The sequence below is a fragment of the Ovis canadensis genome, chromosome 16 (assembly GCF_042477335.2).
Source record: "Ovis canadensis isolate MfBH-ARS-UI-01 breed Bighorn chromosome 16, ARS-UI_OviCan_v2, whole genome shotgun sequence".
Lineage (NCBI taxonomy): Eukaryota > Metazoa > Chordata > Mammalia > Artiodactyla > Bovidae > Ovis > Ovis canadensis.
Genome location: NC_091260.1, coordinates 30878169 through 30891983, shown reverse-complemented (window position 1 = coordinate 30891983; position 13815 = coordinate 30878169). Strand labels below are relative to the sequence as shown.

Here is a 13815-nt window from a genome sequence, read left to right as displayed (position 1 = left end):
GCAAGAATACTGGAGTGGGTAGCCATTCCCTTCTCCAGGGGAGCTTCCCGACCCAGGGCTGGGGAGACCTCCAGTTTTTTTTTCTTTAAATTGTTTGGTTGTTCTCTATCCGTTTTTGTCAGTATGTACACAGATGCCTGCTGGGGTTTTGGGTGGCTCAGACGATAAAGCATCTGCCTACAATGCGGGAGACCTGGGTTCGATCCCTGAGTCAGGAAGATCCTCTGGAGAAGGAAATGGCAACCCACTCCAGTACTCTTGCCTGGTAAATCCCATGGATAGAGGAGCCCGGTAGGTTATAGTCTGCTGCTGTTGCTGCTGCTGCGTCTCTTCAGTCGTGTCCACCTCTGTGCGACCCCAGAGACGGCAGCCCACCAGGCTCCTCCGTCCCTGGGATTCTCCAGGCAAGAACACTGGAGTGGGTTGCCATTGCCTTTTCCAGGTTATAGTGTATGGGGTTGCAAAGAGTCGGACACGACTGAATGACTTCACTGCACTTCACATGTTGATTCTTTACCATCTGAGCCATGAGGGAAGTCCTTTTTACATCTTTAGGTAGCTTTATTCCTAGATATTTTACTCTTTTTGATGTGACAGCAAATGAGACTGCTTCCTTAATTTCTCTTTCTGATAGTTCATTGCTAGTGTATAGAAAGGTAGCAAGTCTATATAATAATTTTATACACTGCAGCTTTTCTGAATTCATTGATGAGCTCTAGTAGTTTTCTGGTGGTATCCTTAGGATTTTTTATGTATAGTATCCCGTCATCTGCAACAGTTTCCGTTTTCATAATGATTAATGATGTTTAGCATGTTTTCATCAGCGGTTTTCCATCTGTGTATCTTTTTAAAAAATTTACATATTTAGTTTTGCTGGGTCTTCATCGCTGTGTGCAGGCTTTTTCTAGTTGCAGCAAGTAGAAAATACTCTCTAGTTGCAGCGTGCGGGCCCCTCACTGTGGTGACTTCTCCTGTGCTAGAGCGGGGCTCCAGGGCACATGAGCTTCGATAGATGTGGAATGTGAGCTCCAGAGCAAGCTTAGTAGTTGTGGCACATGGGTGTAGTTGCCCCACAGCACGTGGAATCTTCCTGGATGAGGGATTGAACCCATATCCCTTACATTAGCAGGTGAGTTCCTAACCACTGGACCACCAGGGAAGTTCTCAACCATCTGTGTATCTTCTTTAGTGAAGTGCTTTTTTTCCAATTTTTTTTTTTGCCCACTTGTGCTAGAATTACTGATTTTCTTGATGAGTTTTCAGCAGATTTTACATACTCTAGATACAAGTTCTTTGTCAGATATATGATTTGCACATATTTCTCCCCATCTGTGGCTTATCTTTTCATTCTCTTTGTATTGTTTTTTTTTAATAACACAAAAAGTTTTATTGTTGATGAAATCCACTTGATAAAGTTTATCTTTCATAAGTATGCTTTGATATTTATATAAGATTATCTCTGCCTAGTGTTAAGGTCACAAAAATGTTTTCCAGAAGTTTGATAGTTGGGCTCCCGAGGTGGTGCTAGGGGTAAAGAACCCACCTGCCATGCAGGAGACACAAAAGCTGCAGGTTCAATCCCTGGTCAGGAAGATTCCCCTGGAGTAGGAAATGGCAGCCCACTCGAGTATACTTGCCTGGGAAATTCCATGGACAGAGGAGCCTGATGGGCTGCAGTCTATGATCCATTTTGAGTTAATTTTTAGTAAGTTAATTGAGTTAATTTTTTAACAAACTGTGTATTATAGATTTATTTTAAAACTGTACATTATAGATATAAGTACATTTTATGTGAATATCCAATTGTTGTAGCACTAGTTATGAAAAGAATTATCTCTTCTTCATTGAATTGACTTTGAACCTTGAATTGATCTTTACAATGATATATGTACTTGTTTCACAGTAGTGTACTCTCTTGATTACTCTTAATCTGTTAGCAGTTCTCAGGTGCTGGGGAGACCTCCAGATTTTTTATTCTTTTAATTGTTTGGTTATTCTCTATCTGTTTTTATCAGTATGTACACAGATGTCTGCTGGGGTTATGAGTAGGGTTATGTTGAACCTATAGATCAATTTTCTTTTCCATGTATTTCTTAATTAGATTTACTAATATTTTGTTGCAGTGTTTTATTTTATTTATGTAGTAATATTTACTTGGTTTTTTTGGGGGTGTGTGTCCGGTGATATCAGGGCAGTGCTGGCCTCATAATATAAATTGAAAACCATTCCCTTTCTTCTTTTTTCTAGAAGATATTTTATAGAATTGGTGTTATTTCTTTCTTTACGGTGGTAGAATTTTCCAGGGAAACATCTAGACTTGCATTGTTGGAGTTTTTAATTTAAAGCTATTCTAGTTATTATTTTTCTTGAGAGAACTGTGATAGTTTGTGATTTTTCAAGGAATTTGTCCATTTCATCTAATAGAATTTATGGGCATAAAGTTGTTCATAGTATTCCTCTATGAACCTTTTTAAGGTCTCTAGGATCTTCAGTGATGTACCCTTTTTTAATTCCTGATACTCATAGTTTGTCTTTTCTTTCTTTTAGTCAGACTGATTCATTCATCTTTTTAAAGAACTAGCTTTTTGGTTTCATTAAACAAAATTTAGGGAGTGGTTTTCCATTTAAAATTCATTGCTGATCTGCTGTTTTCTTCCTTCTGCTTGCTTTGGCTTTGATTTCTCATTCTATTTCTAGTTTCTTAAGTTGGATATTTAGATTATTGGTTTGAATCTTCTCTCCTTTTCCAGTATAAGTATTTAATACGGTAATTGTCTTTCTAAACTCTTTATAGCTGTACATCACAAATTTTGAAATATTTTGTTTGCATTTTCATTCAGAACAATGTATTTTCTGTTTTCTTTTGTGATTTCTTTTACTCATTAATTATTTAGAAGTGTGTTAATTCCCAGATATTTTGGGATTTTTCTGAATATCTTCTTGTTACTGATTTATACTTTGTATAGTTTCATTTCTTTAATATTTGTCAACATTTGTTTTATGGCCCAAAATATGGACTATGAATGTTCTGTGTATAAATGTTATAAATATTCTCTATGCATTTTAGAAAATATAGGATTTAGTTTTGTTTTTTCTCTACTGATGTTAAGTGGCATGTCTGTAAATGTCAATTAGATTGTTGTTGATAGTGTTATTTTAGGTGTTCTTTACTCTTGCTAATTTTCTATCTACTAGTTCTATTAGTTGGAGAAGGAAATGGCTACCCACTCCAGTATTCTTGCCTGGAGATCCCATGGGTGGAGGAGCCTGGCAGGCTACAGTCCATGGGGTTGCAAAGAGTCGGACATGATTGAGCCACTTCACTTTCTTTCTTTCTTTTCATCTGATGGAGCATAATTATAATGGTTGCATAAAGTTGCTGATAATTCTAACATCTGGTTCAATGTTTTTCCCTTTGGAATTGATCACATTTCCCTTTTTTCTTTGTAAACCAAGTAATTTTAGATCCTGAATATTTTAAATATCGTAAGAGTCAAGGTCCTGTTATCATCCTCCAGAGAAATTTCTATTTTTTTTGAAGCGTGCAGCCAGTTGGGTATATCCAGACCGTGAGGCTCCCCTTCTTGGGTGGTGATCTGCTGTACTGGGTCAGTCTCAGGTACCTGAGGTGTGACAGCACTTGAGCCTGTTTTCGTACCAGATTTTCAAGGGTCTCCCTGTCTAGTTTCTGAGTGGCAAGGGGTTTCCCTTTTTACAGTCTAGTTTTATTTCCACAAACCACTTGCTGTTGTTTATTTTTCAGCTTTTTATACTTTTTTTATTAGTTTTTTAAACTTCATCCAGTTTTTAGTTGTAATTATGGGAAGAGATAAGCCATAGTGGGCTTTACTTCATCTTGATCCTATCACATTTTGTTTCTGATTGGCATTTTAAAATATAGAAATGTAAATTGTAAACACCTGTGGCTTAGGTTGTAGCCATGTTTATTTTCTGATATAAATATCAAACATTTTGATATAAATATCAGACATTATTTGATACTTAAATATCAGATTCTTTAAATGAAGAACTTGCTAATTTTAAGTATGAAAGAATGTAAAGTATCTCTTTTGTACAAGCAAAAAACAGACCATTGTTACCTTTATCATTCACTTGGTTAACACAACTGATTAACACAGATTCACTTTTTCAAAGAAAAAGTGTTGTGAATGGCATCGAAGTACTGGTATCTGTCTTGTTTTGAAATTAATAAAGTAAAATTTGAATTTTTTTTTTTTTTTTTTTTTGGTGGCTACACAGTGTGGCTTGTAGGATCTTGCCCATTCCCCCTGCACTGGAAGTTTGGGACCACCAGGGAATTCACAAAACTTAAACTTTTAAAACTGAAATATTTGCTTGAATTAGCTACCTTTTTGAAAATGTAGAAAGCAGTGATAAATTTATCAGTACCTTACTTTTTCAAATTATGAGATATGCCTTCTAAATTCGTTATGGCTTTTCCTTTGAAAAACAAGTGAACATTTTTATTGAAATATAGTTGCTTTAAAATACTGGGTTACTTTCAGGTATATAGTAAAGTGGTTTGGTTTTATATGTATATATATATGTAATCAAAAACATACATACATATTCCATTATTTTGCATTAAGGTATTTATAAGATATTTGACTGCAGTTCCCTGTGCTATACAGTTAGATTCATACTGTTTATCTGTTTTATATATGGTAGTGTATGGAGGAGGCCGTGTGTTGAGGAGGCAGAGGCTGGGGGGATGCGGCCACAAACCCAGGAACACCTGGAGCCCCAGAAACTGGAAGAGCTGGGAGTGACGCTCCTCGAGAGCCCCGGTCTGCTGATAACTTGACTTTAGACTTCTGGCCCCCAGAACTGGGAGAGAATCGATTAGTATTATTTTAAGCTTCCTTGCCGCCCCCAGTTTGTGGTCGTCAGTATTAGAAGCCCCACCTGGGACACTCAATGTTCCGTGTTCCTAGGATCCACCATTCGATTGCGACCTCAGCCAGGCGGTCTTCCGTCGATCATCATGGATGTCTTCTCAACAATAAACCTCCTGACTTGGGAGAAAGGCTCATGCTGTACACAGGGGCCCCGTCTGTGTGGGGCTCGAAGCCCATGTTGCCTCGGAGTGGCTCAGCTTCACACACAGTAGCTCTGCTGGCCCTGGGGTCACACACCTCTGCGCCCTGCCTGATCACAGCTGCAGAAAACTGGGCCAGCAGACATCTTCGGAGGGGGACTTGCCCCCATTCCTCTTGCTTCCCTGTCCTTTTGCATCCCCCATCCCTGTTCCTGGGCTGTCTTTGGGCCTCCCTTGTGGCTCAGCTGGTAAAGAATCCGCCTGCAATGCAGGAGACCTGGGTTCAGTCCCTGCATCCTCTGGAGAAGGGAAAGGCTACCCACTCTAGTATTCTGGCCTGGAGAATTCCATGGACTGTATAGTCCAAGGGGTCGCAAAGAGTTGGACACGACTCAGCAACTTTCATTTCAACTTTCATATGGTAGTGTATAGCTTGTTAGTCCCATACTCCTAATCTATCCCTCCCTCTTTTTCCGTTTGGTAATTAAGTTTTCTATGTCTGTGAATCTGTTTCTATTTTGTAAGTTAAGTTTCTTTATAATACTGTTTAGATACCACATCTAAGTGTTACCATATAACATTTCTTTGACTTACTTCACTTAGTATGATAGACTCTAGATCCATCAATGTTGCTGCAAACAACAATTATTTCATTCTTTTTTTCAATATTCCTTTGTGTGCATGTATGTATGTATTATATAAGTATGTATATATACATGTGTGTGTGTGTGTGTGTATGTATCACATCCTCTTTATCCACTCATCTGTTGATGGTTACTTAGGTTACTTCCATGTCTTGTCTATTATATATGCCTTTTTCAATTAGGGATTTTGTCTTTTCCACGTATATGCCCAGGAATGGGATTGCAGGATCATATATGTTAACCCTATTTTTAGTTTTTTAGGGAACCTCCATACTGTTCTCCATAGTTAGTCACTCAGTCGTGTCTGACCCTTTGTGACCCCATGGACTGTAGCCCACCAGGCTCCTCTGTCTGGAATTCTCCAGGCAGGGATACTGGAGTGGGTAGCCATTCGGTTCTCCAGGAGATCTTCCCATCCCAGCAATCAAACCCAGATCTCCTCCATTGCAAGCGGATGCTTCACTTGAGCCTCCAGGGAACATTCTCAGCAACAGAGTAGGAGGGCTCCCTTTTCTCCACACCCTCTCTAGCAAGTGTTTTTTGGTAGACTTTTAGATGACAGCCATACTGACCCATGTGAAGTGATGCTTCATTATAACTCTGATTTGCGTTTCTCTGAGGATTAGCAATGCTGGAATCTCTTCACTTGCCTGCTGGCCATCTGTATGTTCTCTTTGAGGAAATGTTTATTTAGGTCTTTTGCCCATTTTTTTAATTGAGATTTTTTAAAATATTGAGCTCTATGAGATATTTATGTATTTTAGAAATTAAGCCCTTATTCATCACATTGTTTGCAAATATTTTATCTGAGGCCATAGGTTGTCTTTTCGTTTTAAAGAAGTGAACTTTTGATAAATGTTGAATGGTTTCATTCACAAAAAGACAAACTTAGTGATTTCATTTATATAAAGATTAGTTACTAGTTAAATCATTTAGGGAAGTATATTTAAGTAAATTTTATTTTTGAAAGGTCTGTTGATACATAGATACATATACTAATGAACAGGCATAACAAAGCTGGAAATGCTTATAAGGAGACTAGGAAATAGTTTATTGGTATCCATTGTTAAACCTTTATGATTTTATTGTAAAAAGGTAATCTTAGGAATAAATTTACTTTTTGTACAGAAGAACCATTTAAAGTAGTTTATTAAAGCACCTATGAATAAACTCTCCTTGTAAATTAAAGTAAGAAATTGGTCCTTAAGTTTGAATTCTGAATTGACTTTCATCTAAAATGTCACACAAGTAGGAAGGTGATTAAAATCACCTTTGAAATATCTCTCATCTTTATGTGTAACAGTAGTCGGCTTCTTTGGTTCAAATTTGGGCTCTGTTGTCCTCTTTACATTGACCTCTCTCTGAGATTTGTTGCTTGGACTAAGGTAAAATTGCATTATAAAAATGCAGACTTGGGTCTATTTTGAAATGACTTAGCATTAACTATTAGGATTGAACATTTGTAAATTTTAAAAAATTTACTTTCCTCTCTCCCGTTAAATTAGGTGCTCTGTGGATGTGTATAGTTTTAAATCCCCACTGCAAGTTGGAGCAGAAGGCCAGTTGGCTAAAACAGCTAAAAAAGTGGAATGGTGTTGATGTCTGTCCATGGGAAGATGGAAATCATGGCAGTGAATTACCCAACTTAACCAATGCTCTGCCTCAGGGTGCAAATGCCAACCAAGGTGAGTCCACAGTGATAATCTGCTCATTTTGTACCTACTTAATTGTGTATCTGTGGCTATAATGGTAACTTACAGTAAATTTGGAAACATTATTTTACTCATTTAAGAACTTACTATAACTCATGGACTTAATGTTTTGATGTGAATGTGTGTGTGTGTGTTTTAATTTTTATGCAAGATCTATGATATTTTTTCATATTCTCAGAATACAGATGGATGTAATACTTAACATTAACTAGTATGTGTTAAAATTGTGTACTAATTATTTAGTTTGAATTTTTTTAAAAAAATGTTATAGGGGGTAGTGAATTACTGTGTACAACAAAATTATTGAGAGACCTGAGGAACTGTTATTCTATGTGTTGGTCAGTTCTTATTTGGGATACTATGCTATGCAATCAGTTAAAAATTCTTAGTTTTAGAATGTAGCAAGTAAACATTTTACTCCTGGGACTACAGGGGAATGGGCTGCTGGCATTCAGACCAGGAAAATTCTTTATTGTGAAAGGACTGTCTAGCATACTTGCTCCCACCTACTGTAGGCTAATAGTACCCTCCAGTCGTTGGCAGCTAACGCTCCCAGGCATTTCCAGATATCCTCTTAAGTACCTCTCTCTCTCATTTCTCTACTGTTTCTTGTGGTTGTTTTTTTTTTTAAAGTTTCTCTTTCTCTATTGGACCCACCCATTCAGGTCAAGTCTTTCTCATCTTAAAAAAAGTCTTTCTTGCCCTCATTGTCCCTGCTAGCTACTGACAGATTTTCTCCTTTCACATCCAAATATTTAGTTAATTCTTGCAAATAAAACTGTCATTCACTGTCACTGTTCTTGTGGAATTTTGTGCTGCTGCTCCCCCTTTTTTGAGAAAATGTGAAAGACTTTAAATTTATGATATATGCAAGATGGGAGTTAAATGACGTCAGGAGGATTCAGGAAAAGACTGTCTTTCAGTGTGTGCGGGTTCCATCTGTAGTTGGTACTCCTAGAAAGAGCTGGACGGTACTGAGTATGAAATGTGATGTTAGCACAGTGTTTTCTGTCTCTACAGAGAGAGAAAAATAATATGTATTATTCCATAGGGACTTGTCCAATCAAAAAGAGGTTTCAGGCCTTGGGAAGGATGATTGTCTGGCTCTCCTTTGTCTAGAGATATTTGCCTTGGGAATTCAGTATTTGAAATCTGTCACATCTTTATTGCCCATGATGATTTTATTTAATAATTTCAAAGAAAATAAATCTGCCTCTTATACCCCAAGTTTTTTTGTAGAGGCTCAGAATTTTCAAATTTAACAATTCAACATTTATTGTCTTCCATTGCTAGGAAAAGGATGCTTACATCTACATAGGCAATATATCTTTGATCTCTTCTTGACTTTATTATATTTAGAGGCTTCTTCGTGGTTGCCATCCTAACATTTTACAGTGTACTTTTACTTTCCATTTGGTTACTTTCCCCTTGGTTAAACTTCACTGTTCCATAGGCTTTAGAAAACTTCTTAGGAAGTGGTCCAACCTCCAGATAAAACAGTTTCATTTATGGTTTGACCCAGGGATATGCAGTCAGGACTAGTTTCTAAGGGCAGTATTTATGGCTGCTGTGCCCCAAGGCAGTGGGGCTCCTTCTTTTAGAATACCCATATTCTCCAGAGGGGCTGGCAGAAGAGACAACCCTACAGAGAGGCTCTGGTGCTCTGCCTGCAGTGCTTCTGCTGGAGGGCTGAGCAGACTGGCTAGCGGAGAGCCTTTGGTGGCCCACAGAGCCCAGCAGCCATGCAGGTGGATGCAGGGTGCACATGGTCAGACCTCAGGCAGAATTGCATGTGTTTGCACATCAGAATGAATGTGAAGCGCAAGTCAGGCCCTGTCTTCGCTGAGATTATTTGTTAGAATTAATTGACAGCATTAGAATCCACACCCTTAGAGTAGTGTTTATTTTTTAAATATACCTGAATGGGAGCCTTTTTAAATTTCATCTTTTTTGATTGAAAAAACTAATGTTATTTTATATGTGTGCGTGCTTAGTTGCTAAGTTGTGTCCAGCTCTTTGTAACCCCATGGACTGTAGCCCACCAGGCTCCTCTGTCCATGGGATTCTTCAGGCCAGAATTACTGGAGCGGGTAGCCTTTCCCTTCTCCAAGGGATCTTCCCAACCCAGGGATTGAACCTGGTCTCCCACATTGCAGGTGGATTCTTTACCCTCTGAGCCACCAGGGAAGCCTGAGAATACTAGAGTGGGTAGCCTATTCCCTTTTCCAGGGGAACTTCCTGACCCAGGAATCGAACTGGGGTCTCCTGCATTGCAGGTGGATTTTTTACCAGCTGATGATGATTTCGTCGCTAAGTCGTGTCCAGCTCTTGGATCCCATGGACTGTAACTTGCCAGGCTCCTCGGTCCATGGGATTTTCCAGGCAAGAATACTAGAATGTGTACCCTTTACTTCTCCTACTCTGCCACCTGAGCTACCTAACCATTTAAGGTCATCTGTTTCTCTGTTTTCTATGCTATTACAGAAATCTTAAAACATAAGATATCTAAGATAAAAATTGACCAGAAAAAAAGAAAAGAAAAAAAAAAGAAACTGACCAGGACTTCCCTGGTGGTCCAGTGGTTACGACTCCACATTCCCACTGCAGAGGATGCAGTTTCGATCCTTGGCTGGGAAAATGAAGATCCCACGTGCTGTGTGGCGGGGGGGGGCGGTTGACCATAATTTTGATACTTAATCAAATCAATTTTTTAAAGTCATTGTCTCTGTACATTTTTTTGTTTTTGTGCTATTACAGAGCTTTATATCTTATGTTTTCTTTTAAACAGTATTTAGGTTCTTTTTTGTTACAATTGGTATTATTGATCTCTTAAGAGCCAAACACTGTAAAAAGTCTGGTGTGTGTCTTCTATGTATGTCTATGATCTTACAGTCACATAAAAACATGAAAAGTTAAGATTTTAATTTGTTTAATGGAATTGATACCACAGTGGATTAAGTAGACAGATAGGACTTTCATTCTCTTAGTGTGTGCATAATACTAAGTTGCTCTTTTAAAGTCTTCTTTTAATTTTAAATTCTGTTTCTGTGATTGAGTTAAATGAAATTGCACACCCACTTAACACTTATGTGTGATTTGGATTTTGGAATATTTGATTGACTGACTGTAAGAAGTAATGGAATCAGTTTCTTTATATTTATTCTGGTCTGCAAAAAAGCCCTGGTAGGTTCCAAAGGCTATGAAATACAAGGTTCTCGCTCCCCATCTGCAAAGAGTACACTGTCTGCTCCTAACAGGCAGTCTGGGCAGGGGCCAGAACAGATACATCAGTGTTTATGCCTCTCAAATTGTCGGTCATCCATGCATTTTGATATGTCTGCCATTCAAGTTCAGCTGTCTAAGTCCACCTGAGACCAAGCTGAAGTAATGTCTCTTTCTGTTAAAGACCATTCAAAAGCCTTTCAGAACAGCTGACATAGCTGAATTTGGAGTGAGGTTATCTGTGTTTTGATCTTGACTGCCATTGCCTGGGTGTGTGACCTTGGCAAGTCACTTTACGTCTCTCGAGTTTCAGTTCCATCAGCAGAATAGAGGGTTTGGTCTGGATAAGTTTTCAGAGCTTTTCTTGATTCAGGTGTGTTTTGATTTTTATGATTTCCTTTGTGTCTGTGCTTAGCCAAAGCTCCAAGGACAGGAAGATGACACTTTACCAACTAAGGAAGCTCCAGATTTTACTTCTCATTTAGTTAAGTCTCAGAACAGTGAGGGGTGATACTTGAGTTAAATAAAGCATCCATAAATAAAAGTAGTTTGTTACCCTGATTGTCAGTTGAGGCTCTTTCTAAGGTTTGTGCCACAGTTGAAGGTAAGTCTGGAGTTCGGGACCCAGGGGCTGGGAGGGCAGGTAGAATTTGAACCATGTTTTCCAGAAGAACTGAATAATCCCAGAAGTTGGGGTAAGAATATCCTTTATTCCCCAAACATTTCTTTTCTCCGTCAGGTCCTGAAACTTGAACCCTCTTCGGAGTGTGTGCTTCTGCTCTTTTGTGATGCCCCGGCATACACTATGCTGGGGACATCACACCAGTCATGGAACCTGCACGGGAGTCAGGAGGCAGCCTGTAGGGCAAGGTAAGTGCGCTGGTTTGTTTTGTAGCTATGTTGTGTGGCTTTGTGAAATGTTAAATATATGCATTTATGCCCTTTGGGATATAAAGTGCCATTTCATCATTATATCCCAAGAAGCATAATAATTTTAATTGTGCAAAACCGCACAATATAGTTAAAAAATACAACCAAAAGCACAACCCTTCTGCATATTTTTAAAGGCTGATTGCATCTTCCTGAAAGGTTCCATGGCTGGTGTCTCATCTCTTGCATAGTGTCTGTTGATCCCATCAGGGCAGCCCACCACAGCACCTCAGAAATGGGGAGCAGTGAGTTTTCCTGTGATTTTTGTGCTGAGTGCCTCCTCTGAGTGTATTTGGCATGGAAACTAGACGTGACAATTCTTTTTGCAGGATGCCTTTAACCTTAGCTTTGATGGCTGCAGAGTGTGTGTGTTTGATAAAACAAGAGAATGAATGGTGGCTCTTTGGGCTGATTCGCCTCCTAGTACTTAGGACATGAGACTATTCACCCTCCATCCTTCTGCTTAGGGTGCAGGACAGTCTGTGTGGGTGTGTTCATGAACATCTGGCCACAGAATGGTATGGTATGAAACTGATTTATTGATGTGTGAATCATAGCTGATACAGCTTTCTGAATTGTGGAAAAAACAGATTCATCGAACAGGCCACATCGGACAGTGTTCACCCGAGCCATCGAGGCATGCGATCTCCACTGGCAGGATAGCCACTTGCAGCACATTATCAGCAGTGACCTATACACCAACTACTGTTACCATGACGACACTGAAAACTCCCTCTTTGACTCCCGCGGGTGGCCCCTCTGGCATGGTAAGTGGCCAAACCGGAAAGACATTTCCATGACTTACTTCTTTGTTTAGTTTCTATAGCATTACTGGAGTGGGAGGTGGAGAGTTGAGGGATTCAATGGGAGATGGATGAATGCTTGGCAATAGGAGTTTTTCATTCAAATCCAAGTTCAGAAATGGTTTCTTGTGTCTTTGTAATGGTATTTTGGGGGAAACATCTTACTGTTACATCCTGTTTTTGTAGATATATCTGGTAATGGCAACTTTCCCCCCTTCACTTTCTGTTTTAGAACACGTTCCTACAGCCTGTGCGCGAGTGGACGCGTTACGTTCTCATGGGTACCCCAGAGAAGCACTGAGACTAGCAATAGCTATTGTTAACACATTGAGACGACAGCAACAGAAGCAGCTGGAAGTGTTCCGAACTCAGAAAAAAGGTGACTGTGTGGAGGAGTTTGTTTCCACTGGAATGGGGTTCTTGGTGATAATGCCACTCGGTTTCGTGCTCTTTGGCGGGGAGAGAGCTTCTACAATTAGAGCCGTGGCGCTGGCTTCACTCACCGCTCTTTTGAAATGTTTAATGGCCAGCTAATCTGTGACAAGTTTTAGGCATTTTCCCTCTCTGGCTGAATGTTGTGAAACATAAGTTTGTTTATTTTTTGTTTCTTAGTTTCCTAAGGTAATTTTTTAAGGTTGTTTTTTTTTTTTTTTTTACTGTTTGAGTTATGTAGCATATCTAAATTACCTAAAATGCGAGTTAACCAGATATATTTCATTCTGTGAAGAAATGTTTTAACTGTGACAATAAAGGCTCCAGTGGTAGACTGCCTATGTTTGAATCCTGGCAAGAGGTCCCGGCTGGAGACTTTAGGCATTGACTTGACCTTATCTGTGGACTGGGGCCAGTTGAGAACTTGTCTCCTGGAGTTGAAAGATTAAACTAGTTATTTCCTCACATAATATAGAAGCACTGTAAAACATTTTAATTGTAATAACTTGTACATCAGGACATGATGTGTATTTAAAGTGACCAAATAGAACTCTTGGATTTTTTAGATTCTGTAAATAACCTTTGATGAGCTGTCAACTGACAGAACATATTTAACTCCTCTTTGTCTCAGTTTATTAATCTTTTAAATTTTAAATAAGCATTACTTAGTAATAATAATTGCAACAGAGTTATAGTACATGCATAAGGCCCTGATCAGAAGAAAGAAATACAATGCTTTCTCTGATTAATCCATGTGCTTCTTTTTCTTCTGTACATGTAGATCTTTTTAATTTTTCTTTGGTATGATTGTTTTCTTTTCACTCTGGAATTTTATATCTTACTCAGAGAGAAGTAGTTTTAGTTGTGATTTTTTTGGGGGGGCTTATATTTTTTTTTTATTCCTTGGGCAATTATACACATATCTAGCGTATAGCTGAAAATTATCAAAAGTTGAAGTGGGCTGGAGATTAGACTGTTGTAATATTTTATATCCTTTATATTAAAAGTATTAA

At 38.7% G+C, this 13815-nt stretch overlaps 1 protein-coding gene across 1 annotated transcript in view; it reads left to right on the top strand.

Annotated features, from left to right (window-relative positions):
- ZSWIM6 (zinc finger SWIM-type containing 6) overlaps positions 1 to 13815 on the top strand; it is a 208785-nt gene that overhangs the window by 177149 nt on the left and 17821 nt on the right. The window contains exons 5-7 of the mRNA XM_069556467.1: positions 7209 to 7388; positions 12158 to 12334; positions 12603 to 12749. Of these exons, the coding sequence (XP_069412568.1) occupies positions 7209 to 7388; positions 12158 to 12334; positions 12603 to 12749 (504 nt within the window). The remainder of the gene's footprint in view (positions 1 to 7208; positions 7389 to 12157; positions 12335 to 12602; positions 12750 to 13815) is intronic.